The sequence below is a fragment of the Giraffa tippelskirchi genome, chromosome 8, assembly GCF_054371585.1.
Source record: "Giraffa tippelskirchi isolate mGirTip1 chromosome 8, T2T-mGirTip1v1.2.pri, whole genome shotgun sequence".
NCBI classification, from domain to species: domain Eukaryota; kingdom Metazoa; phylum Chordata; class Mammalia; order Artiodactyla; family Giraffidae; genus Giraffa; species Giraffa tippelskirchi.
Genome location: NC_137282.1, coordinates 80563936 through 80591751, shown reverse-complemented (window position 1 = coordinate 80591751; position 27816 = coordinate 80563936). Strand labels below are relative to the sequence as shown.

Sequence of the window (27816 nt, the reverse complement as noted above, 5' to 3'; positions counted from 1 at the left end):
CCATCTCATCCTCTGTCGTCCCCTTCTCCTCCCGCCCCCAATCCTACCCAGCATTAGGGTCTTTTCCAATGAGTCAACCCGTCACGTGAGGTGGCCAAAGTATTGGAGTTTCAGCTTCAACATCAGACCTTCCAATGAACACCCAGGATTGATCTCTTCTAGGATGGATTGATTGGATCTCCTTGCAGTCCAAGGGACTCTCAAGTGTCTTCTCCAACACCACAGTTCAAAAGCATCAATTCTTCGGCACTCAGCTTTCTTCACCGTCCAACTCTCACATCCATACATGACCACTGGAAAAACCATAGCCTTGACTAGACGGACTTTTGTTGGCAAAGTAATGTCTCTGCTTTTAAATATGCTATCTAGGTTGGCCATAACCTTCCTTCCAAGGAGTAAGCGTCTTTTAATTTCATGGCTGCAGTCACCATCAGCAGTGATTCTGGAGCCCAAAAAAATAAAGTCTGACACTGTTTCCACTGTTTCCCCATCTATTTCCCATGGAGTGATGGGACCAGATGCCATGATCTTAGTTTTCTGAATGTTGAGCTTTAAGCCAACCTTTTCACTCTCCTTCTTCACCTTCATCAAGAGGCTCTTTAGTTCTTCTTCACTTTCTGCCATAAGGGTGGTGTCATCCGCATATCTGAGGTTATTGATATTTCTCCCGATACTAGCATCTAAATTAGTATACTGAGTAAAGAGCTACCCCCTTATTAACACGGGCTTCCCTGGTAGCTCAGCTGGTAAAGTATCTGCCTGCAATGCAGGAGACTCCAGCTTGACTCCTGGGTTGGGAAGATCTGCGGGAGAAGGGATAGGCTACCCACTCCAGTGTTCTTGGGCTTCTCTGGTGGCTCAGCTAGTAAAGAATCCACCTGCAATGAAGGAGACCTGGGTTTGATCCATGGGTTGGGAAGATCCCCTGGAGAAGGGGATGGCTACCCACTCCAGTATTCTGGCCTGGAGAATTCCATGGACTATATAGTCCATGGGATCGCAAAGAGTTGGACATGACTGAGCAACTTTCATTTTCACTTATCAACACAGACAAGAATTATCACACCTATTGAAGGTCTGAATAGAATCAAAAAGGGCAAAGGAAGGGTGACTCTCGCTTTCTTTTCTTGAACTTTGAAATCCATCTACCCCAGCCCTTTGAGCCTTTGGATTCCAAGACTTACATCAGAGGTCCCCACATCCCCCAGTTCTCAGGTCTTTGTCCTCATACTGGGATTTACACCATTAGCTTCCCTGGTTCTCAGGCCTTCAAACTCAGACTAAATTATGCCATCAGCTTTCCCAGTTCTTCAGCTTATACATGGCAGATTGTGGTACTTCTCATCCTCCATAACTACATATGAGCTGATTTCTATAATAAAGCTCCTCATATATCTCTGTCTATATGTACTGCTTGTTATGCTTCTCTGGACAACCTGACTAATATAGATTTTGGTACCAGAAGTGGGCTCAATAACATGGACTCCACTCACCAAGGACAACTTGATCATGGCCACTGCCGAGTGCCCACTATGCCAGCATAGAGTGATATGATGTGTGTACATGGTCAGTCATGTCTGACTCTTTGCAACTCCATGGACTCTAGCCCGCCAGGCTCCTCTGTCCATGAAATTTTCCAGGCAAGAATACTGGAGTGAGTTGTCATTTCCTTCTCCAGGAGATCTTCCTGACCCAGGGATCAAAGCCACATCTCATGTGTCTCCTTCACTGGCAAGTGGATTCTTTACCACTGCGCCACCTGGAACCAATACTGAATTCCAAACATGGCACCATTCCCCAGGTGACCAGTCATTTACCTGGTAGCAGGTTGATTACTTTGGACTACTCCCATCATGGAAGGGCCAGTGTTTTGTCCTTACTGGAACAGATACCTACTCTGGATGCATATTTGCATTTCCTGCATGCAATGCTTCTGCCAAAACTACCATCTGAGGACTTAGAGAATGCCTTATTTACCATCATGATGTTCCACACAATATTGCTTCATATCAAGGAAATCACTTCACAGCAAAGGAGGTATGACAATGGACCCAGGCTTGTGGAATTCATCACTTTAGGATAGTTAGTGAAAGTCGCTCAGTCGTATCTGATTCTTTGTGACCCCATGGATTATACAGTCCATGGAATTATCCGGGCCAGAATACTGGAGTGGGTAGCCATTCCCTTCTCCAGGGGATCTTTCCAATCCAGGGATCAAACCCAGGTCTCCCACATTGCTGGCAGATTCTTTACCAGCTGAGCTACAAGGGAAGCCCAAGAACACTGGAGTGGGCAGCCTATCCCTTCTCCAGCAGATCCTCCCAACCCAGGAATGTAACCAGTGTCTCCTGCATTGCAGGTGGATTCTTTACCAGCTGAGCTATCAGGGAAGCCCTTAGGATGGTTGCCCACCATCCTAAAGCAGCTAATTTGATAAAATAGTGGAATGTCTTTTGAAGACTCTGTCACAGTGTCAGCTAGGTGGCAATACTTTGCAAGGCTGGGTCAAGCTTCTCCCGAGGCTGTATATTCTCTGAATCAGCATCCAGTATATGGTGCTGTTTCTCCAATAGTCAGGATTCACAGGTCTAGGAATCAAGGGATGGAAATGTGAGTTCCATCACTCATCATTATCCCTATGACCCACTAACAAAATTTTTGCTTCCTGTTACCATAACTGTATGTCTGCTGGCCTAAAGGTCTTAGTTCTAGAGGGATGAATGCATTCATTAGGAGATACAATGATTCCACTGAATTTGAAGTTGAGACCGCCACCTAGTCATTTGGGTTCCTCATGCCTTTGAATCAAAAGACAGGGAAAGGAGTTACTGTGCTGACTGGGGCGACTGCTCCTGATCCCTCAGGGGACACTGGAGTACTAACTCCACAGTGGAGGTCAGGAGAGTCTGTCTGTAATACAGCAGGTCCCTTAGGGCTTCTCTTAGTAGTACTGTGCCCTGTGACTAAGATCAATGAAAAATTACAACATCCTAATCCAGGCCAGATTAATAATGACCCATTCAGGAATGAAGGTTTGGGCCACTTTACTAGATAAAGAATCATTACCAGCTGAGGTGCTTCCTGAAGACAAAAGGGATATAGAATGGGTAGTAGAAAAAGATAGTTATAAATACCAGCCATGACCACACAACCAGTTACAGAAATGAGGACTGTAATTGTAATGAGAATTTCCTCCTTATTTTATAAATACATTTGTGTGTGTGTGTCTATACACATATTCATATTAAGCAAATGTCTTTGTTTTCTTTACTGTTTTATTTTATCATGTAATATAAGATATATTAGCTTTATATCAGCCTTTAAGGATCATCAAATTTACATCATAGCTTTCCAGTTATGGGATACCACAAGGTGAGTCAACATCCTGAAAGACTTCACCGCTTCTTCTGGGGAAGAAATTAGTGTCTTTTCAGTAGTAACCAGGAGAGCTGTATCACGTCATGTAGAATGATGACTTTGTTATTGTCTTAATTTGAAGATTAAGGAGATGTGTATAGATATCAAGTTGATGAGGAGTGGATTTATGATGGTGACTTTTGTGTCAGCTTGACTGGGCTGAAGGATGCCCAAATAGCTAGCAGAACATTATTTCTGAGTGTGTCTGTGAGGGTGTTTCCAGGGGAGATGAGTATCTGAATCAGTAGACTGAGTAAAGAAGTTCTGCCCTCTCCAGTATGGGTAGACATTGCCCAGTCCTTGAAGGTCCAGATAGATCAATAACAGACACCCTCCCCTCCCCCCCAAAAAAGGCAGGAGAAGGGTGTATTCTCTATTTTGAGCTGAGAAATCCATCTCCTGCCCTTGGACATCACATAGTTGTTTTAGATTCTCAGTCTGATAATCCCAGTGGCTCAGACGGTAAAGAGTCTGCCTGCAGTGCGGGAGATCCAGGTTTGATCCTTTGGTCGGGAAGATCCCCTGGAGAAGGAAATGGCAACCCACTCCAGTATTCTTGCCTGGAAAATCCCATGGGCAGAGGAGCCTGGCAGTACAGTCCATGGGGTCGCAAATAGTTGGACACGACTGAGCCACTTCATTTTCCATTTCTAAGTAAGTAAGAAGATACTGATGCTTGTTCTGTCTCTTTAAATTATGGTCTTTGACTTTTAGTATGCCTTGTATTTCTTCTTGATAGGTGGGCATGACGCATTGTATAAAAGGAACAGCTCCAAACAGGCCCTTAGTAATGTGGTAGTAAGGTGTTGGGGGAAGGGAAGCATTGTATAATCCTGTGGTTTGGTGAGCCCATGCCTCTGGACTGTGAACTCTACAAGTGCTCCTCAGTCCCCCTCTCCCTCAGATGGGACAGCATGGAGGACGCTCAAGTTGGATATTTCCATCTTCTCAGGTTGGTTAGGCTCTGGGAAAAAAAAACCCGATTATTTAGGGTCTAGTTAAAAAAAAAAGTTTCTCTTGAAGGCAGGCCTTGTTAAGCAGAATGCTCTGGTATATTTTTAAAATGGCTACTTTCCCCCTCTCCCTGCTGCAAGCAAGGGGTATTTTTCTCCAATATTCACTTTGAAAACCTGATAAAGTTCCTGGAGGTAAAAATATAAAGTGTGGGGGATCCCCTATGATTAACCTTGAAATTTTTAACTCTCCTAATTTTTAATTAAAAATTTAAAATTTTTGCCCACACTGAGCTTCCAGAAATTCATCAACTACAGTTCAGGTTTTCTTAACCCCAGGACTGGTTCCTGTCAAGATGGTGATCTGTTCTGGGAAACTGTGATTCTCTGTATTCACCTGTTTCTCCAGTTTCAGAGGCATCAGTTGACTTGTGACCCATGACCTCACTTCTCTGACAGATCAAAGAAGAGTTATTGATTTTTCAGTTTGATCAGCTTCTATATTGTTAGAATGGATTGATGATTTCCAAGTTCCTACACACTGGACCAAAAACTGAAAGTCTTTGCTCAGGTTTCAATGCTCAATTTTTAGTCTGGATTCCTAGGGGTGACCCCTGTGTCTGCCTAGCTAGTGTTGACCCACTGACTTGGGAAGAGATTGTGCTCAAATGCCTCCAGATGCTATGTCTTTCGTCCTCTGTTGAGCGATCTGTATGTAGATTGGGGAGTGTGTTCAAAGCTCTACCACATTTCAAGTCTCCTTTGGTTGCTTTTTGCTGGACCCCCTGGTGTCCCCTGCATGTGTATGTGGTTTCCCAGATGGCCAGAGATGTTGCTGCTGCTGCTGCTAAGTCGCTTCATTTGTGTCCAACTCTGCATGATCCCATAGACGGCAGCCCACCAGGCTCCACCGTCTCTGGGATTCTCCAGGCAAGAACACTGGAGTGGGTTGCCATTTCCTTCTCCAATGCATGAAAGTGAAAAGTGAAAGTGAAGTCGCTCAGTCGTCTCCAACTCCTAGCGACCCCATGGACTGCAGCCTATCAGGCTCCTCCATCCATGGGATTTTCCAGGGAAGAGTACTGGAGTGGGGTGCCATTGCCTTCTCCGGCCAGAGATGTTGGGAGAGCTTATTTAGCCTTTTTATAGCTGTCTCATTTCAAGGTTCTTTCAGTTAAAATTGATGACTGGCCTGCTACCAATACCAACCAGTACAGCATATTCAGGCTAACAATTATCAGGCATTCCCCAATTCATTTCCTACTACGCTGGCCACTTTTATCTGATAAATCTGTAGGCTTTTGTCCCGTGCTCTAAACGAGTCACTAGCCTCCTCTGCCAGCAATGCTGTTGGTTCTCTCGGCTAGCTTCATGTTGATAAAATTGTGTTCTTCAAGGACTGAGCTGGGGCTGTGGATGGGTGGGAGCAGCCACAGGAAAGATGCCAAAAAGACTCACTCTTTACCTAAAGCTCTAACAGTTTTTCAAGAATGATTTGCAATTTGTTATCTGCTTATCTATTTCCAGTCTCCTGAAATGGGTATTTTTTTTTTTATCATTTTATTCAGTTTGTATGTGTGTGTGTATATGCTATGTATGTTAACAGGTTATACAGAACTCTTCACAAAGCCACAGCCAGAAGTCTCTACCTCTGTTTATATTTTGATGTACATTTTGATGCAGTTTTTCTTACTTTGCAGTTCATTTTTCATTTATATAAATGTAAGTATAGGGCTTACCTCCTAGCTCAGTCGGTAAAGAATCTGCCTGCAATGCAGGAGTTTGACTGCAATGCAGGAGACCTGGGTTCAGTTCCTGGGTCCAGAAGATCCCCTGGAGAAGGAAATGGCAACCTACTCCAGTATTCTTGCCTGGAAAATCCCATGGACAGAGGAGCCTGGCAGGCTACAGTCCATGGGGTTGCAAAGAGTCGCACACTACTTAGCAACTAAACCATCACATTTACTTTCTGTGTCCTAAAAGTGCAAGTTATTTTTTCCTTCATGCTTTTTCAATATTTATTTAGTTTATTTTTGACTGTGCTGGGCCTTTGTTGCTGTGTGTGGGCTTTTCTCTAGTTGCAGCAAGCAGGGGCTGTTCTTGAGTTGCAGTGTATGGGCTTCCCATTTCAGTGGCTTCTCTTGTTGCAGAGCACATTGTCTAGGATTTCAGGCTTAGTAGTTGTGGCTCACGGGCTCTGGAGCAATGGCTCAGTAGTTGTGGCTCATTGGTTTAGTTGCCTCGTGGCATGTGGGATCTTCCCAAAGCAGGGATCAAATATGTGTCCCCTGCATTGGCAGATGGATTCTTAAGCACTGGACCACTAGGGAAGCCCCTTAATGCTGCTTTCTAAAAATTAACCTTTTCTTTATTTGTAAAATCTAGCCCTTCTATTTTATTTTGGTCACACTCTGATAATTGCAAGATCTCAATTCCCTAACCAGGGACTGATTTCAGGCCATGGCAGTGAAAACCTGGGATCCTAACCACTGGACAACCAAGGAACTCCTAAAATCTAGCCCTTTTAAATACTACAAAATTCTATATAGCTAACATACCAAATTTCCTTTCATTTATTGATACAGTTGTTTCTAATTTTTCAGTTACAAATACTGCCACAGTGAAATCCTTATACATGTTTCCTTTTCAGTTTTATTAGATATATCAAATTGGTCCTTTAATTTCAAATCAGATTGATTATATTCTTTGCAGGCAAAGATGGAGAAGCTCTATACAGTCAGCAAAAACAAGACCGGGGGCTGACTGTAGCTCAGATCATGAATTCCTTATTGCCAAATTCAGACTTAAATTGAAGAAAGTAGGAAAAATCACTAGACCATTCAGGTATGACCTTAATCAAATCCCTTACGATTATACAGTGGAAGTCACAAATAGATTCAAGGGATGAGATCTGATAGACACAATGTCTGAAGAACTATGAATGGAGGTTCATAACATTATACAGGAGGTGGTACTCAAAACCATCCCAAAGAAAAAGAAATGCAAAAGGGAAAAATGGTTGTCTGAGGAGGCCTTGCAAATAGCTGTGAAAAGAAGAGAAGCAAAAGGCAAAGGAGAAAAGGAAAGATATACCCATTTGAATGCAGAGTTCCAAAGAACAGGAAGGAGAGGTAAGAAAGCCTTTCTCAGTGATCAATGCAAAGAAATAGAGGAAAAGAACAGAATGGGAAAGACTACAGATCTCTTCAAGAAAATTAGAGATACCAAGGGAACATTTCATGCAAAGATGGGCACAATAAAGGACAGAAATGGTATGGAACTAACAGAAGCAAAAGATATTAAGAAGAGGTGGCAAGAATACACAGAAGAACTATACAAAAAAATCTTGATGACCCAAATAATCACGATGGTGTGATCAATCACCTAGAGCCAGACATTCTGGAAAGTGAAGTCAAGTGGGCCTTAGGAAGCATCACTATGAACAAAGCTAGTAGAGGTGATAGGACATTTCAAATCCTAAAAGATGATGCTGTGAAAGTGCTGCACTCAATATGCCTCCAAATTTGGAAAACTCAGCAGCAGCCACAGGACTGGAAAAGGTCAGCTTTCATTCTAATCCCAAAGACAGGCAATGACAAAGAATGCTTAAACTACCGGACAACTGCACTCATTTCAAACACTAGTAAAGTAATGCTCACAATTCTCCAAGCCAGGCTTCAACAGTACACGAACCGTGAACTTCCATATGTTCAAGCTGGATTTAGGAAAGGCAGAGGAACCAGAGATCAAATTGCCAACATCCGCTGGATCATTGAAAAAGCAAGAGAATTCCAGAAAAACATCTACTTCTACTTTATTGACTACGTCAAAGCCTTTGACTGTGTGGATCACAGCAAACTGTGGAAAATTCTAAAAGAGATGGGAATACCAGACCACCTGACCTGCCTCCTGAGACAAGAAGCAACAGTTAGAACTGGACATGGAACAACAGACTGGTTCCAAATAGGGAAAGGAATACGTCAAGGCTGTATATTGTCACCCTGCTTATTTAACTTATATGCAGAGTACATCATGAGAAAAGCTGGACTGGATGACGCACAAACTGGAATCAAGATCGCTGGGAGAAATATCAATAACCTCAGATAAGCAGATGACACCATACTTAGCAGAAAGCAAAGAACTAAAGAGCCTCTTGGTGAAAGTACAAGAGGAGAGTGAAAAAGTTGGCTTAAAGCTCAACATTCAGAAAACTAAGATCATGGCATCTGGCCCCATCACTTCATGGCAAATAGATGGGGAAACAGTGGAAACAGTGAGCAACTTTATTTTGGGGGGCTCCAAAATCATTGCAGATGGTGACTGTAGCCATGAAATTAAAAGACGCTTGCTCCTTGGAAGAAAAGTTATGACCAACCTAGACAGCATATTAAAAAGCAGAGACATTATTTTGCCAACAAAGGTCTGTCTGGTCAAAGATATGGTTTTTCCAGTAGTTATGTATGGATGTGAGAGTTGGACTATAAAGAAAGCTGAGTGCAGAAGAATTGATGCTTTTGATCTGAGGTGTTGGAGAAGACCCTTGAGAGTCCCTTGGATAGCAAGGAGATCCAACCAGTCCATCCTAAAGGAAATCAGTCCTGAATATTCATTGGACAGACTGATGCTGAAGCTGAAACTCCAATACTTTGGCCACGTGATGCGAAGAACTGACTCATTTGAAAAGACCCTGATGCTGGGAAAGATTGAAGGCAGGAGGAGAAGCGGATGACAGAGGATGAGATGGTTGGATGGCATCACCAACTCAATGGACATGAGCTTGAGTAAACTCCAGGAGTTTGGTGATGGACAGGGAGGCCTGGCGTGCTGCAGTCCATAGGGTTGCATAGAGTTGGACACAACTGAGCAACTGAACTGAATTTAATAGCAAGGCTTCCCTGGTGGCTCAGCAGTAAAGAATCTGCCTGCAGTGCAGGAGACACAAGAGATGTGAGTTCTATCTCTGGGTCAGGAAGATCCCCTGAAGAAGGAAATGGCAACTCATTCCAGTATTCTTGCCTGGGAAATCCCATGGACAGAGGAGCCTGGTGGGCCACAGTCCATGGGGTCACAAGAATCAGCCTTGACTTAGCGACTAAACCACCAACACAATTTCATATCAATTACACTATCACTCCCACCAGCTATGACTGAGCAGACCTGTTTACCTATCTGACAAATGATAGATAATTTCAAATTTTTGAAACTTTCACACAGCATGGTTGAAAAGTTGATTGCCTTACAATTTAATATATATATAGCTCTAAGATGTGTAATGTCCTACCAAACTGTCCTTCAAGGAGTTTGTAATCAAATTGCTCTCTTCAATGCTAAAAGGTTATCTTTTTAAAAATGCTGACAATCTGATAGAAGAAAATTGGTATCTTTGCTGTTTTATATTATTTCTTGATTATTGTAAAGTAAATACAAATTTTATTTCTTATATTTAGGACAGTGATTCATTTTGAGTTAATGCTTATGTACAATATGAAAGTGTTTGAGGTTTTGGGGGACACTTGGGTAGCAATTGTTCCAATACCATCTGTTGAAGAGACTGTCACTTGCACACTGAATTACTTTTGTACCTTTGTCAAAAATTAATTGGCCATTAATTAATTAAGTCTATTTCTGGGCTCTCCTTATGTTCCAATGATTCTGATTTCTGTCTGTCCCTTTACCAATACACTCTCTTGATAGAGCAAATCTTAAAATCTAGTAGTACGATTTTTCCAACCGTACTATTTAAAAAAATTGTTTTAGCTTCTTAGTTTCCTTGCTTTTCCATATAAATTTTTTAGTCAGCTTATCTATATTTACAAAAGTTCCTTGGAATTCCCTGGTGGCCCTGTGGTTAGGACTCAGTGCTTTCACTGCTGAGTGCCCAGGTTTGATCCCCAGTTGGGGAGTTAGATCTCACAAGCTGTTGAGCCCAACCAAAAAAGAAATCTACTGGAATTTTGATTGTAATTGAGTTAAATTCATAAACTGATTTGGGAAGACTTGACAGGCTTCCCTGATAGCTCAGTTAGTAAAGAATTCGCCTGCAATGCAAGAGACCCTGGTTCAATTCCTGGATTGGAAAGATCCGCTAGAGAAGGGATAGGCTACCCACTCCAGTGTTCTTGGGCTTCCCTTGTAGCTCAGCTGGTAAAGAATCCACCTGCAATGAGAGAGACCTGGGTTTGATCCCTGGGTTGGGAATATCCCCTGGAGAAGGAAAAGGCACCCACTCCAATATTCTGGCATGAAGAATTCCATGGACTGTGGAGTCCACGGGGTCGCAAAGAGTCAGACATGACTGAGCGACTTTCACTTTGGCATCTTTACTACTATGAGTCTTCCAATCCAAGAACACAACATGTCTCCATTTATTTAGGTCATCTGTGAAGCCTCTGATCAGGATTTTGTAGTCTGCAGCACACAGATCCTGTGTATATTTTGCTAGATTTATACCTAAGTGTTTCATTTAGGAAGTGGGGTTCTTGTAAATGAAGTTTTTAAAAATTTTGGTTTCCAGTTGTACATTGCTAATATAGAAATGTGTGTTGATCTTATACCCTATGACCATGCTAAGCTTAAACTCACTTGCTGGTTCTAGGAGATTTGTAAATTCCTTGGAATTGTAAATGCCTTGGTCAGTCATGCTGTCGACGAACAGAGAGTATTTTATTTCTTCTAAGCCGTATGTCTTTTTCTTGCCTATTACACTGGCTAACACTTCCAGTACTATGTTGAATAAGAGTAGTGAGTGAACATCTTGCCCTTGTTCGTGATCTTAGATGAAAGCATTCAGTCTTACCAATGAAAGTCATGTTGGCTGTAGGCCTTTTGTACAGGCCTTTTATCAGACTGAGGAAGTTCCCTTTCTATCATGAAAGGATGTTGAATTTTGTCACATGCTTTTTCGGCATCAATTGATAAGATTATGTGCTTTTTGTCTTTGGATTGTTGATACGGTCAGTCAGTTCAGTTGTGTCCTACTCTTTGTGACCCCATGGATTGCAGCACTCCAGGCTTCCCTGTCCATCACCAACTCCAGGAGCTTGCTCAAAATTAAGTTGGTGATGCCATCCAACCATCTTATCCTCTGTTGTCCCCTTTTCCTCCTGCCTTCAATCTTTCCCAGCATCAGGGTCTTTCCCAATGAATTAATTCTCCACATCAGGTGGCCAAAGTATTGGAGCTTCAGCTTCAGCATCAGTCCTTCCAATGAATATTCAAGACTGATTTCTTTTAGGATTTAGTTGATATGGTAGAATACATTGATTCAGGTTTAAGTACTGAACCAGCCTAACATTCTCAAAGGAAAAAAACCTCATCTGATCATTGTGTATTGTTCTTTTTTATATATGGCTATACATTTTGTTGAGTTTTTTTTTAATACATCTATGTGCATGAAAGGTATTGGTCTGTTATTATTTTTGTTATTTTGGTTTTGTTTTTTCTTCTAATGTCTTTGTCTGATTTTGGTATCAGGGAGATGCTGGCCTCACAAAATGAGTTGGGCAGTATTCCCTCTTCCTTAACTTGCTGGAGAAGATTATATAGGATGGGTGCTATTTCTTCTTCAGATGTTATATAGAATTACCCAGTGAAATCATCTGCACTTAGAGCTTTCTTTCTTATAAAGTTAACTATAAACTCTTTAAAAAAAAATAACTAGGGCCTATTTGGATTATCTATTCATCTTGGTTGAGCTTTTTACTTTATTTATGGTTTTTCATGACAGGCACAAGTCTTAGATCTTTTTATAATTAAACTTATCAGTCTCTTCCTTTCTGGCATATCTTTGTATGCTCAGAGAATTCTTCTTTTCTCCAATTTTTAATTTTAGTACATTTTATTCTAGTACTGAACTTTCTTCTGGCTAATTTATATTTTTCAGTTCTGATGTAAAAAATATTAATCCATCTGGAATTTAGAGGATGCTAGTTGTTGAAGATTTTCTTTAGTTAAAAGTTAATATGTAAGGAAACAATAAAACAGTCTTGGAATCTCCCAACTCTATAATCATAGACTTTTTCTCATTAAAAACAAATTTTACATATTCACAAACATTACATTTCTTAATAACTATGAAGATTGTTTTAAAAAAATCAAATATATACATGGAGCACAAATACCGTTGAGTATACACAAGGACATTTTTAAAAGGAGCAAGATAATTAGCTAGAAAACACAGAATAAGAATCTTCGATGAACATTCATGCTAAAGAAACCAATGTTCAAAATATCCAAATAACTTCTGAAAACTAAAAAAATAAGTTTATTTAACAACAGGGAAATACAGGAATAGAAAATATCATCCCCCCTCATCACACACACACACACATACACACTCTCTCTCTCTTCCTTTCTCTCTCATATATATAACTTGCAAATAATGTCCACCAAAACAGATTATTTTTATAAGCACAGAAAATATTAAGTGAAAGTGAAGTTGCTCAGTTGTGACCGACTCTTTGTGACCCCATGGACTGTAGCCTATCAGGCTTCTCCGTCCATGGGATTTTCCAGGCAAGAGTATTGGAGTGGGTTGCCATTTCCTTCTCCAGGGGATCTTCCCGACCCAGGGATCAAACCCGGGTCTCCTGCATTTCAGGCAGATGCTTTTACCCTCTGAGCCAGCAGGGAAGCCCATAGAAAATATTATTTTTTAAAAAAAAGATTATTTTTTAAAGCACAGCATTTTAAAAAATATTTAAACTACATTTTTTATAAATCTCAAATTCCTCCTGATAAACCACTGAATCTGTTAGTGTCCACTAATTGGATCAAGTCAGGTGAGCATGGGACTGTCCTTCCTTACCAGTTCCTCCAAGTCACCCTCAAAGCTACCCACTATGAAAAGGATGGCACTGCCTGAGAAGGATACTGCTGAAGGATGGGTTCATGACTCAGCTTTCCTCTAGAACCCCCAGTACCTCACTTCTGAATAGAAGTCGAGAAAAATTCTAGCTGCTACAAACATTCTTCCTCATAAGGCAGAGAAAGAGTCAAGGAGGTTGAGAGTGGAGGAGGATGAGGAGAGGAGCCAATATTTCTCTTTTATCACTGGATTTCCTCATTAACTGATAGATCTCAGGCCATGTTCATTGCGTGTACGATTCTCTACTCTTTATGCAGGTAAATTTTGGTGAGATTCTAAAGGAATAAAGGAAATAGAAATCAGATGATCTTACTGGTTTTGATGTTCCAGCTAATTTGGGGAGATATTATTGTGTCTAAATCCATGTGTAAATGACTCTACAAAATGGTATCTAGTCTTACCTTTCTATCACAGACATGAAAAGCTGCTTATCATCTGTCCATATTGATAGATACACCTATTCCATTTGGCAGTGTGCTTCCTTCCTATGAGTGGGAAATGATAATATATGCAAAATCACCTCTCCTACCTACCCTTGTGTTGGACCTCTCCAGACATGGCATAAGCCTTGGCTAGTAACGCGCTCGCCTCTGCAGCTTGGGGGCTGACTTCAGTGTACAAAGAGACACAGATAGAATGGGCCTGGAATACAGAAAATCATGAGAAGGTTAAGTACCCAAATGGCAGTGTTTCACTGTGGATTTTATAGTAGCTCCCATGGAAGTGCTAGTTGATTGACAGCTGATGTTTATTTAATGCTGGAGTTGCCTACCTGAGAGAGGAGTCTGAGTCCCAGCTCTGCTATTTCCTCTCTGTGATTCTGGAGCAAGTCATTTTACTTTCATATGTAGAAAGAATATATACTTTCCATTGATTAGGGTTTGAAAGTGAAAGTCGCTCAGCTGTGTCTGACTCTTTGTGACCCCATGGATTAACAGTCCATGAATTTTCCAGGCCAGAATACTGGAGGGGTAGCCTTTCCCTTCTCCAAGGGATCTTCCTAACCCAGGGATTGAACCCAGGTCTCCGGCATTGCAGCCAGATTCTTTACCAGCTGAGTCACAAGGGAAGCCCGATTGGGGTCTGGGAAAGGTTAAATGAGATGATGCGTGCAAAGCACTGAGGACAGCACCCTTCACATGGTAGATTCTCGGTAAATTACTACTTTTTATTACGTTTCATCACAAAAGCAAAATTATAGCTTTAGCTCAACCTCTCAAAGTTTCTGTATTAAAAAAAAAGTCTAGTAAAGCGTGAATCCTAGAGCCCAACTGCCTGGGTTCCCATCTTAGCTCAGCCATTTACTATAACATAAGGCAAATCACTATAATTTCTTTGAATATAAAACAGGGGTGACAAAAATTGTATTTGTCACAAATAGTTGTAAAGATTAAATGAATATGTATATAGTGTTTAGGTATCACTAAACATTGTAAACATTAGAGAAATATAGCTTTTATTATCTGAACTAAAATGGAAGGAATAACACTTTAAAAAAGAAAGAAGACAGAAAGTATCCAGTTCACTACCCACCAGCAAGAAAAGAGCCACCTGTACTTTATACTTCATAGGCCAAACACTGTGAGGTATTTCAAGGAGATCCAGACAACACTTTAGACAACACTTTAGAGGTAAGACCCAGTGCAGGGTTGTTATGAGTAGAGGCTGTGGGGTCAAATCTTCTGAGTTCAGATCCATGCCCACCCACCCCCCCCCAACCTGTTAGCTACACAATTTCCAGTGAATTAGCTATAGTTCTTTGCGCTTCAGTTTCCTCATGCTTAAAATAAGATAAAAAATAAATAATGGTGCTTACTTCATATGCTTATTTCATGAAAAAAATGAACTAATATAGCCTCAGGTGCACATGGTAAAAGCATTCCATACATTTGAACTATTATTTTTGTTGTGGTTGGGAAACCCTGATTATGTACTGTTTTCTTCATTCTAAACTGGACTGCTGCTTTAAGGGAGTCTTGGACACACACTGGCCAGGCTTTCTCCCTAAGTAGTAGACTCCCTGCCTTCGGGGCAGCATTCCCAAACATCTCTCCATTGTGATGTCAATAACCTGGGATTTCTGGATTGTAGGCAATGCCTTTTCTTCAGTAGCAGGCTGCTGTCACCTGTACTGTTCGTGGGCAGTGCACTTTTTTTTGCAAAATAGGAAATCCAGTACTATGATCTGATCTCGGTCATGGGAGATACCTGAAGCCATGGGCACGGTTCTCATTTGAGGAGAGAAAAGGTGAATTTAACCAGCAGTTTCGAGGAAAGTTTTAAGTACCTGATACATAAAGTGCTCTACACTGTTTAAATTATGATAGACTCAACATTCCTTTGTACATCTTGTTTCGTTTTCCCCTTGGCATCTGTCAAATTAGTTACCTTCAAGCAAAACACCATCTTGGTGGTTTAACCTTAGATTGGAAATTCAACCAGCTAGACTAGTTTACAGGCCAAATGAGAGCGTTACGCCAAAATATTACAAGTTTTCATTTTAGAAGCCCTTTGCGTTTGTTAAAGACATGAACTCAGTCGCCCCTCTGGCTTTTTCCCTCAGCTCCCTCTTCCTGGCACAGACAGAGGTGAGGGAAGCCAGGAGGGGAAATGCTGTGTTAAATCAGGTCACACAGCAGACAGGCCCACCGTGAGCCTGTGTTCCCTGTCCAGAGTTTGAGGAAGGTCTCTCGTGTGGATCTGGAGGAAAATCGATCCCACCCCCTATTCTTCCCTCTGGGAACCAGGCCTGCGGCCAAACAAAGCCTCCTGGCCTGGCCTTCAGCCAGCCCGCCTACCTGGTGCAAGCACTGGATAGCTTGCTCATGGTTCCTCCTCAGCTGCTCGATCTGAGCGATTTCCTGGTAAAGACTGACCAGATCTGACGTATTATCACCCTTATTGGCAATAACGTTGTCAACTGCCTTTTCAAAGTATACGAGCGCAAGGTTTAACCTGCAGTTGGCCAAGGAGGCTCTGGAAGAAAAGGCACAAGAGTGGAAAGTCAGAGTGAGGTACAAGGGTGGAAAGTCAGAGTGAGGTGACTTGCTCTGCAGACACAGAAGGAACTGAATCTGAGAACCGAACAATTTGGCCTTCACAGGCTGATCATCTGTGTGGGTGGCTCAAAGTCCAGCCTTGCTGTAAACACACTCCTATTAACCAGCATTTTACCCACCAGATTTCACTGACTACCATTTCATCAAATCCATTAATATATCATGCTAGGCTAATTTTATAAAAAAGCAGATGGAAAAAAATGTCATCCAGCAGTTCATAAGATGGGATAATTTACCCCATAACAAAGACTTTCTAAAATCAAAATAAAAATTTTATTACCTCTGATTCCTTCTCTTTTAGGCTAAAGCAGGGGTTTTCCTTTGTTTCGTTTGATCTAGTTTATTCTTCCTCAGTTAAAAATAAGACAGGATAGAAAAAACAATGTAAGTATTCCCCCACCAAAAGGGGGATGATTAAGTAAATCATGGCACATCACACAATAAAATACTTCAGACATGAAAAATTTTAAATGTGCTAAGTTCAAAAAACAGTTATAAAACTGTACTTAAAATATGATCCTGATGTATATATATGTAAAGCACTTAGAACAGTGTTGAGAATGTAGTTATACTTTTGTAAACATTCCAACACTTAGAACAGTGCGTGTACAAAACAGGTCAACTGTGTGGAATGGATGAATGAAATACACACTCAAAGGTATTCTGAAAGAGCAACAAGGCTATCTTTCACATAAGCACAAAAATCTAAGTCACTGCCCCATGTGACAGCAGTAGGCAGTCACTGGACTCTAACTTATGGGCCTGTGGACTTAAGAATTGTTTCTGATTTAACTCTGGACATTCGAACATCTCCCCACCATTTCCCATTTGACTACTAGATTCATAGCTGTTTAGAGGAGGCAAGTATGACTCATGTATTTCATTTACTTACCATTCCATCATCTACCCTACCATGCCAAATGCTTACAGTTCTGGAAACAGATTGTTTTCAAGGATGTGAAGATATTTGAAAAATCTAGGGAACAGTAAACCTTTTATTATTCTTTTTTTCTTCTGATAATCTAATGGGCCCATTCTCATATCTAAATATTCTGACTCTCAGAGGATCCCTAACTGTAAAACAGTTAAGTCTCATTCTGGCTTGAACAAATTCAATGAACTTTGTTTCCATATGGAATACAACTTTCCTTAAAAATGCATGTGCTATGAATAACTCAAGGACCTCTAATATATTGTTCTCATTAAGTATTTCTTCTTTATCATTTAAGTTGTCATATTTAATGACAAAGTGAAAGTGAAAGTCACTCAGTCATGTCTGACTCTTTGTGATCCCATGAACTATACAGTCCATGGAATTCTCCAGGCCAGAATACTGGAGTGGGTAGCCTTTCCCTTCTCCAGGGGATCTTCCCAACCCAGGGATCGAACCCAGGTCTCCTACACTGCAGACGGATTCTTTACCAACTGAGCTATGAGGGAGGACCACTTAATGACAAAAGTAGGTGGCAGTTCAGGGAAAAAAAAAATGTTAATTTTAGAGTAAGTAGGAGAGGCAGCACAAGGAAGGGCTAAGAGTCTGTAAGTTCAGATCAAGTTCCAATCCAATACGTAAAGCTTATCTCCTTGGATGGTTTCTTTATCCTCAGCTCAGTCTCTGCCCTCTTTCTAATGAGATAAGTAATTGCACCAACTACCTCAGATATGGCTATGAGGATAAAACGGGACAGAACACAGAAAACTTGGAACATGGTGTATGCATTTGGTAAACATGAGCCTCTTTTACTATTATTTGAGTCTCTGGTTCTTTTGCTCCAAATATTTTTCTCCCCTTTTATACTGAGTACAGGACAATCATGTAATTCCAGGCCTTAGTCACAAAAATGAATATTCATTGGAAGGACTGATGCTGAAGCTAAAACTCCATTACTTTGGCTGCCTGATGTGAAGATTTGACTCAATGGAAAAGACCCTGATGCTGGGAAAGATTGAAGGCAGGAGGAGAAGGGGGTGACAGAGGACAAGACAGTTGAATGGCATCCCTGATTTGATGGACATGAATTTGAACAAACTCCAGGAGATAGTGAAGGACAGAGGAGCCTGGTGCATTGCAGTCCATGGCGTTGCAAAGAGTCGGACAAGGCTTAGTGACTGAACAATAACAAAAGTCATAAAAATCCAAGCTTCTCTAAATCCAGATCCCACCTGCCCAAAGCGATTGTTAGATCTTCCTCTGAGACCTGTAATCCACAAATGCCTCCCTTATATGATTCTCTCAGCTCCTTCATGTTTCTCTTTGACTTCTGCAGGTTGAAATACGCCTCTCTGCCAGTGAAAGAGTCAAGGAAAGTGCCAGGTACACAAACGTCCCCACCAACCAGGGCAGAGTTGGTGAGCAAACAAAAGGGGCCCTTGGGAAAACGAAACAGTATCTGGGAACATACACTTCCCTCTGTTCTTTATTTTTCATCTGCATGTGTTGTCGAAAAGGGAAGATTCTTCAGAAAAGGAATGGGGCCCTGGGTGTCTTCTGGTGTTGCAGGAGTCCAGGGCTAGGATGGGTGGCAAGCACTGGGAGTGAATGGAAACCATGAATTACACGGGATTTCCTTAGAGGCATCTACTGCGTGACAACCATTATTCATTTTTTCCCAAGTTGGTTTCTGTGAATGGCAAAAGAGAGGAACTAATTTTGCTGAAAGGGACTTTCTGGGTCATTTAGAAAGTCCAAGCAGAGCAGCTTTTTAGAGAGGGAAACAGCAGGAAAGAAAATCCCCTTAATTCCCAGTATCCTTCCATTTCCCGCATTGTCAATAGCCCTCTGGCGAATGGCATAAGAGAGGAAGGAAATGTATCAGATTTTGCAAGCTGAGTATCAGGACCAAAAATGTAGAGGGGGGATGTGTAGAGAGGAGCTCAAAGAGGGTTTATGATTATTCATGAACATGAAAGACCCCTTAGTTTTCAAGCAGAGATAGTACCCACAAGCTGTCAAAATCACAGGCTTTTGGAGGAGAGGCATTTTTAACCGTTCTCCCTTGAAATACGGAAAACTATTTCTTTGGTCTATTTTGCTTGGCCTTCGCCTTCATGAGCTGTGTTCTCAACAGCATTTTAGAAAAACTACAACCATCAAGTGTACATTAAATCAGAGGTTTTTGGCTGTGTGTTACAAGTTACCTGGGGCTTTTAAAAAATCTCAGGGAACAGATGCACCTGGGGCCTACTAAATCAAACTCTCGGGGGTGGGACCCAAATAGCAATCATTCTTAAAGCTCCCCAGGGGACAAGGATGTGTATCCTACTCTGACAAACAGTGCTTCAAATTACCATCCATCCTCCGTCTTCCTACATGGCTACTGCCATTATCACCCACCTCCTTACTGTTAACATTGCCTGTCTTGAGGGCTCAATGAAGCACAAGACAGGCTCCCAAAACTTTCAGGTGCCCAAGAGGTGTGTCCCCAGTGAGAACCCTCCCATGGCTCAATTCAGAGCTCATGTGAATAGACACAAGAGGAACGTTTGTACTTTCAAGACGGACTTTCCGAGTGGAAGCTCATGGAGGGGCCGGATGTCAGAATGGAGCTACGAGGCCTTGGTTCCACCTCTCACCCTGTGTGAGATGACCCGTCTGGCATGGATGGCCCCTGGCCCCGATCCCCAGATCCCGCTGGGAAGGAAAGGATATTGGTTCTGCAGGAGGCAGGCCACCCCCAGAGTGTAGTAGAGCATGACCAGAGTCTCCAGGATTTCCTTTTCCTCCTTGTCTGAGGTTGTGGTTCCCTTCCAGGTCAGCAGGACGTTTTTGGCGGACTCGGCATGTTTCTTGGCCTGAGCTGGAAGGCCTGGGGAGTTGGAGGGTGGAGGGCAAGAAAGAAAACATTAAGAAGGCACGTTTCAGTCAAAGACATTCCTGGGAGGGGCTAAGGTGGGCAGTATGGTTGTCAGTATGGCCTTTAGTACTGGTTCCCCAAACTGGCAGTGCGTTAGAATCATCTGGAATGCTTGTAAAGAATAAGGTTCCTGGCCACTCCCTCCCTTGACCTGTTGAGTTGGGATCTCTAGAAGAAGGCGGTCCAGGACTCTATATTTGAAATTAACTGCATAAGCGTTTCTTATGCAGCCATCCTGGCGTTCATTGACAGACTCTATTTGGACATCACTGATGGAGTGACAGAGGCAGTAAAGGAAGCTGAGGATCCTGGTCTCAATCTCTTGCTAATGCCATGTGATCTTTTCAACCCACAGAGCTTGTCTGTCCCCCAAATGTGAAATGACAACAAAATTACAGCAGCTGCCCTTCTACCAAACACATGGAGACAGTCCAGGAATGAACTGGGTTATGCCACAGAGTGCATGCTTTGAGCTTGCTGGAAAAGGGATTCTATAAAGACAGGGGCTTATGAATACAATTACTTCCATCTGGGGATTTTTTTTAAATCCAAGATGAAGTTGTTGATACAAATTAGTCACACACACACACACACACAGGATCTAATTTCTAATGCAGTGAGGCCCCTCTCTAGACAAAGAAGACAAAAGGGATGCCAACGCCCCACAAGACAGAACATGGGGTGTGTTTCCTCTTGTTTTCTAACTAAAGGCTGGTGTTCTTGAGCCACTTATTTGAACTGGAATTAGTCCAGTTAACAGAGGGAGACTTGGGAGTGTTCAGGTTACAGAACTATTTCCTCATCTTCCATACCAGCTCTTGTCCAGTGATCTCTGATGGATAAGAGGAACCCTGGAGAAAAGAGAAAGGCCAGCAGAGAACACAGAAGCCTTCTCCTCTGCCCTCCTGAGGACCACCCATGGTTGGCACAGCTCTCCTCCCCGCAGACCCAAGGTCTGGGAAACATATTCACACTGCCACAGGAGGAGGCCCACTGTGCTTCTGACTTGCCCTTCCCACCCCAGCCCCCAGTTTGCTCCCCCTCTGGCCCACGGGGGGCTTCCCTGATGGCTCAGCTGGTAAAGAGTCTGCCTGCAATGCAGGAGACCCCACTTCAATTCCTGGGTCGGGAAGATCCCCTGGAGAAGGGACAGACTACCCACTCCAGTATCCTTGGGATTCCCTGGTGGCTCAGATGGTAAAGAATCCACCTGTGATGCAGGAGACCTGGGTTCTATCCCTGGGTCGGGAAGATTCCCCTGGAGGAGGACATGGCAATGCACTCCAGTACTTGGGGAATCTTCCTTGGAGAATCTCCATGGACAGAGGAGCCTGGCGGGCTACAGTCCAGGGTGTCGCAAAGAGTCGGACACGACTGAGTGACTAAGCACAGCACACAGCACTGGCCTTTGGAGCTGCTTTCACAGCACAGTGCAGTCAGTGGCTTTAGAGATGATTTAAAGGACTTGCTTTTGAAGCCTAAAGCCCTCATATGTTCCAAATGCACAGGTCCTTCTTAATGAATTGCAACAATGAGAACGCGGTTTCTCTGAAAGAGCCCTAAAGTGACCCAGAAGCCAGGAAGTCTTTGTTAGAGCACTCAGAAATGCCCTTTCTGTAGGTCTCAACGGAAGAGAAAAACGGACTCTGTTGCCAAAGAAAGGGCTACATCTCAAGTTCCCAGATGACAGGGGTCCTCAAATTGCATCAAAAGCACCTGTTACAGTGCAGGGTCCTGGGCCTGCAGTATTTATGGTTCACAAGTTCTAAGATTTATAACAGCTATCTTAAGTGATACTGATATAGGCTGCTGAGGACTACACTTAGAGAAACAGTGAGTTAGTAAAGTCTTCATGCAGGAAGTGGGACTCTTCTCCTTCCTAAAGAGTAGGTAGGTTCTGACTGATGGAGAGGAATGAGGAAGGGTTTCCACTAGGAGGAAACAGCCTGAGGCCATAAAGGCAGAACATGTGTGTGTGTATGGGTGTGTACACATGTGCTGGAATATTAGGGAAGGCTGTGAGAAGACCAGTCTGACTAAAGGGAGGTTTAAATTGAAAGACATGGAAGATATGAATCGGATGGAGAAAATGGAGCCTTAGATGCCAAGACGAGGCAGCCCACAGCCTTTTATACTCTGCTTTGCAAAGGCCTTGTGTTCTCTCGTTGCTGACTCATGGACCCATCGCATCCATCGCTCTATTTTTAAAACCTTCAAACTCTCTATCTGGCTCCTTCCTCACTGCGAGAAATCTTCCCAGGTCTCCTCCTCTTATAAATTTCATGTGACTTTTCTGCCTTTCCTAAGTACCCTCTACTTCCCCACATCCCTTTCACTATGCAGGACATGACATACATAGTCTAGACTGCTGGCCCCTGTGCCTTCCCCTCATTCCTGGGATCTGGCTTCTGCTCCAACCCTTCTGCAGGTTCTCGTGAGGTCCTCAAAGGTGTCCTACTGAATTAGTGTGGTCATGGTTTTTGCATCCCCATCTCATGGCAGCATTAGACACCCTGGATGCTGGCTTCTCCTCTTGGCTTCCAAGGCACTGCACTAACTTGATTCTCCTTGATAAACCTTCTCTGACTCATTGCTCACTCTGCCAGGGTCCCTTGTTCCCTCCCATTAATGTGCCCATTCTCCAAGGGTCTTTTTCACTTCTTCCTTTTCTTCTCTCTTTCCTCCCAGAAGTTTTATCAACTCCCATAACTTCAATCTTGGCCTTCATGCTTATAATTTTCCATTGCCTCTCCCTACTTCTGGTCTCAAATATTCCTCCATGCTTATGATTCCCTTCCTTTCCTCTCAAGTTCTGGTCCCAGTTTTCCAGCACCTAGTTAAAATGTACTTGCAGATTTTGCTATTGCAATTCAAAATCAGTATATCAAAAACCAGATCCACATTTCCTTTTCCACTCCACTTTCTTTCCTAATCTGCTTGTTTCTGACAGTGGCACCTTGAGAGGCCTGAAACTTCATGATCATTTTGGGGCCTCACTTTTACTCAACCCCAAATCCAGTGCCATGTCCTGCCAATTCTTCCTTCACAGTCTTTTTGGAATAGGCAGTACATACCCATGGTTTGAAAGTCAAAATTTTATGCAAAGGTAAATGTTGAGAGGTCTTACTTCCAATTTTATCCTCTTTTACCACAAGCAACCTCTAGGTAACTTTTCTTTCTTATGTTTCCTTCAGTATTCCTTTCTGTGAATATAAGCACATATTCTCATTTCTCTCCCGTCCTTCTCACCCAGAAAGAGGCAGGTCACAAACACCATCCTGCATGGTGCATTCTCTGTCGCCTAAAGATGTATCCAGGAGATCTTTCCCTGCTTGTAGACAGAACTTCCTTGTGCCCTTTCTAAGACCTCATACACCCACTGTGCATATTAGTGCTTCATGAGTACACTTGGTTGTTTCTAATCTTTTACTATCATAAACGTACTGCAAAGAATAATCTCAGCCATACTGTCTCAACCAGGTTATAACTGTAGATTCAGGAAAGAGTCCCAGAAGTGGGATTTCTGGCTCAAAAGGTAAAGGTATCTGTGCATCACAGACTCTCAAATCCTTACCTTCTCACTTGTGGCCCTGTCATCAGCCTGAGTTTATACCTAGATGTAAACAGCTAGATGAGACGGCTTCCATTCCAGTTATCACTGCTAAACTGACCTTTCCACAAGCCCACTTTGATTTATTCACCACTTGCTAGAAAATCGCTACTAGTCCTCCTTGTCTACCAAACAAAGGACTAGTTCCTCAGCCTGCCCTCAAGTGCCCTTTCCAGGCTCATCTAAGCGGTCCTCAGTGTAGCTAGCCAGGCTGTTGATTGCTTTCTAAACACACACTGTACCTTCCCACCTCCAGGCCTCTGCCCAGGCTTTGTTCTTCATCAGAAATGACCACCCCTTCCTCTGCCCACCCAACCCTAGTCATTTTTCAAAGGGCCTTCTTGAATGGCACCTCTTCCTGAATCTATCACTTACTACCTTCAGCAAGAAATGATTTCTCCCAATGACCCCAAGGTCCATCTAGTCAAAGCTATGGTTTTCTCAGTAGTCATATTCAGATGTGAGAGTTGGATCATAAAGAAGACTGAATGCTAAAGAATTGACACTTTTGAACTATGGTGCTAGAGAGGACCGTTGAAGGTCCCTTGGACAGCAAGGAAATCAAACTGGTCAATCCTAAAGAAAATCAGTCCTGAATATTCACTGGAAGGACTGATGCTGAAGCTGAAGCTCCAATCCTTTGGCCACCTGATGTGAAAAGCTGACTCACTGGAAAAGATCCTGATGCTGGGAAAGATTGAAGGCAGGAGGAGAGGGGGTGACAGAGGATGAGATGGTTGGATGGCATCACTGACTCAATGGACATGAGTTTGAGCAAACTCTGGAAGGTGGTGAAGGACAGGGAAGCCTGGCGTGCTATAGTCCATAGGGTCAGAAAGAGTCAGACACATCTTAGCAACTGCACAACAAAGCATCCCCAAAGCCCTGTATTTAAACCAGTCACATAGCATCTGCCTTCTGGTGCCTTCTTATCATAGTTGTCTATGTGTAGCTTACCTTCTACATGAGGTTGTAAGTTCTCTAAAGGCCAAGACTGTGCCTTCTGTACCTTATAGTTCCCAGAGTCCTCTTCACAGCATCTCCCACATACAAATGTCTCATTAAATACTGCAAGACTGTTTATTGAGAGAAATCAGTCTTCTGGCTTCAAGCCCTTCCCCCAGTACTGGAAAAGGCTCCCAGAGAAATAAGGCAGGCAGGTCTGCTGGCCATAAAACACAGACATGTGCAACGAGGCAGGAGCACACACAGATGCATATGTCCTGCCTACATGGAAGCCTGGCTCATAAATTCTGTCCATTTTAAAGCAGTTGCAGAATTAATGACAACAAAACTAAGTGGAATTCAGCAGGCACTTCATCCCTCTTGAGGGTTTGTGATTTTTCAAAGCTTTTGTTATTTTATTTGAAGGACCACAGACTTTAAAAAAAAAGTTAAAGTGAAGAAATTGGGTAAAGCCTATACCTGAAATAAGAGACCCTGGGCTATTCTCAAGGAAAGATCATGATCATAACCTAGAAAAATTCTAGAGTAGGCTTCAGAAAGTCTGGGTGCAAGGTTGAGCACTATTATATTATGTGGGCACTTAACCAGGAAGTTGCTTTTCCCATCTAGAAAAAACAAACACACAAAAAGACCTTCCTTTACAGGAAAACGTTTTTCCCCTCCAACCTATGACTCAAACGTGGTTGCCCATTCATGTAGCGGGAAGAACTGTGAGTCAGGGAAAAGAGGGCAGTGCTCCCAGGGTCTTTTGTGACATGACCTGTTTACCTGTCTTGAGTCAGCTTGGAATCTAATTGGAAAAGCAAAACTCAAGGTCTACTGGGGCTGCTCACAGAAAGCGTTGACTTCAGAAGATGAAGCCCAACCTCCTTCCACAGACCCACTCAGTAATCTTTCTGAAGAAAGGGGGGCTGCATCTGCCTGCCCTCGGTTCAGACAAACATCCCCTTCAAATGCTTCTTTTACCTTCCTCTTGGTTTCATGGTACCTCACCTTGCAATGTACCTCACTCCCAGTCAGAATTTCAGAAACAGTTCCCTAAACTGCTTTCCTAAATCTGGGCTCCCCCAGGGCACAAGGAGTTTACTTGTTGGTGTCAAACCAACTGTCAATGACTTGTTGATTGACAAATCCATGGGTTTCTCTTCAGCTTTCACCTCATTTGACTTCTCTCTGCCATCAGAACCTGCTGAAACCACACTGGGCTTCTTTTGAAATGCCTTCTTCTCCCTTGGCTTCCCTGAGCTGGCCCTTCCTGATTCTTCTATTTCCTCACTGGCTCCGCTTCCTCTACCCCATTTTGTCCTTCAGTCATCTGTCCTCTGCCTTCTTTCCCTCGTTATTACCTTTATCTCTAAGACCCCCGTCCTACTGCCTGCCTCACCCATGGGCTTTCCCTTCTCTTGATGAGCTGTGTGTTGGGGACAGGGTGGAGCCTCCCCTGGTCATCCCCACCCCCACTGCAGTTGTGTGTGTGCTCAGCATGGCTCACCCACCCACACCCAGCTGGGAAACAGAGTACCTCTCAGTGTCAGGTAGCCATAAGCCAGGGTGGCCAAAGCCTGTGCACATTTCCAGTGTTCTTCCCCAAAAATAATCCGAGAAAGGATGACACAGCGAATCAGCTCCTTATTTGCTTCAACGTTCTGCAGAAAGCAAGCAAGGCATCATGCTTTCTGGAAAGGAGGAAAATCTCCAGCCCACGTCTCATCACTGGAATGCAGGACTGCATCCACTGGCATCTTTTCCCCTCTTCCCCACTTCCCATCCCACAGCCAATCCAGCAAGTCCTGTTGGCTCCACCTTACTAATAAGTCCTAAAGCTAAGCTCTTCTCTTCATTCCTGCCATGCGTACCCAGGCCAAGCCACCCTCAGCCTATGACCTGGGTGACCTCAGCCCCTCCGACTGCCTCCACCCCCGGCTCCCGCATAGTTAACTTTCTACATCACATCCAGAGGGACTTATTTTCACCTCTTACTGTGAAAAATTTTAACAGTATGCAAAAACAGAATGGACAATGACTCAGCTGCCTCAAGTAGCTACTCATGGTCAACCTTGTTTCATATCTATGCTCCACATGTACCTACCCTCTCCCTCTATGGCTTTGAAGCAAATCCAAGATACTAAGTCATCTCATATTTCATAAGTACCTTCAAAAGATATGCACTTAGAAATACTGGGGTGGCCTGATAGTTCGTTTGGGTTATTCTGTAACATCTCAGAGAAAACCTGAATGAACTTTTTGGGCCAAACCACAAAATCATTATCGCACCAAAATATTAGCAATGATTCCTTGCTATCAAATACCTAGTCCCATAAATCTAATAATTACCTCATATTTTGCAGTTTGATTGTCCAAACACTGAGATCTATCTCCTGAGTCTGCTTTAATCCATGGGTTCCACCTTTATTTCTAATTCTTTTCATTGAAAATTATTTATGGAAGAAACTGAGTTATTTGGCTTATCGTGTTTCCCAGAGATGGAAACTGGATTGACCGCATCCTTATGGTGTCGCTCAACATGTCCTTCCGCCCTCCATTCTGCCTTTATATTGGTCATTGGGTTTAGAAGTTTGGTTACCGTTAGCTTTTTTTTTCACCCAAGCAAAACTACTTCATATGTTCTACCATCAGAAGACACCTAACCTCTGCTTGTCTCTTGCTGATGAAGGTAACACTACATGAATAAATCTATAAAAGATAATAGAATGATGATATCCTAATTCTATCAATCCTTCTTCATATGTTAGCTGGAATAACTTGATAAAAATGAAATTTCCCCTCATCTACTTCTTGGTTACCCAAGAGTACAGTTCATATCAGAAGGACAGGATATATACTTTAATCTTTCCCTTAATTTACCAGCTTTCCAAATAATGAGTTCATTCACTAGCACCTGCCAATGGTGACCAAGTAGCTAGGTGTTTATCATTCTTTTTCTTCTCCTCCTCCATATTTTTCTCCTCCTTCTAATTTTCATTATTATTTATGATCATAAGCGTATCTGGATTTTTAAATGTATCTGATGTTCCTGAATACAGCAAACTACTTTCTAGCTCAGGGCTTGTACACCTGCTGTTCCCCAGCC

At 42.7% G+C, this 27816-nt stretch overlaps 1 protein-coding gene across 6 annotated transcripts in view; it reads right to left on the bottom strand.

Annotated features, from left to right (window-relative positions):
* Nucleotides 1-27816, bottom strand: part of TTC23L (tetratricopeptide repeat domain 23 like) — a 61944-nt gene that overhangs the window by 23765 nt on the left and 10363 nt on the right. For all 6 annotated transcript variants that reach the window (XR_014062181.1, XR_014062180.1, XM_081520496.1 and 3 more), the window contains exons 4-8: nucleotides 26248-26371; nucleotides 19945-20101; nucleotides 18459-18584; nucleotides 16035-16212; nucleotides 13770-13878 (exon numbers count right to left, since the gene is read on the bottom strand). Coding sequence is in view for 4 of the 6 variants with exons in the window: in XM_081520496.1 (XP_081376622.1) it covers nucleotides 13770-13878; nucleotides 16035-16212; nucleotides 18459-18584; nucleotides 19945-20101; nucleotides 26248-26371 (694 nt within the window). In the remaining 2 variants the exon portion in view is untranslated. The remainder of the gene's footprint in view (nucleotides 1-13769; nucleotides 13879-16034; nucleotides 16213-18458; nucleotides 18585-19944; nucleotides 20102-26247; nucleotides 26372-27816) is intronic.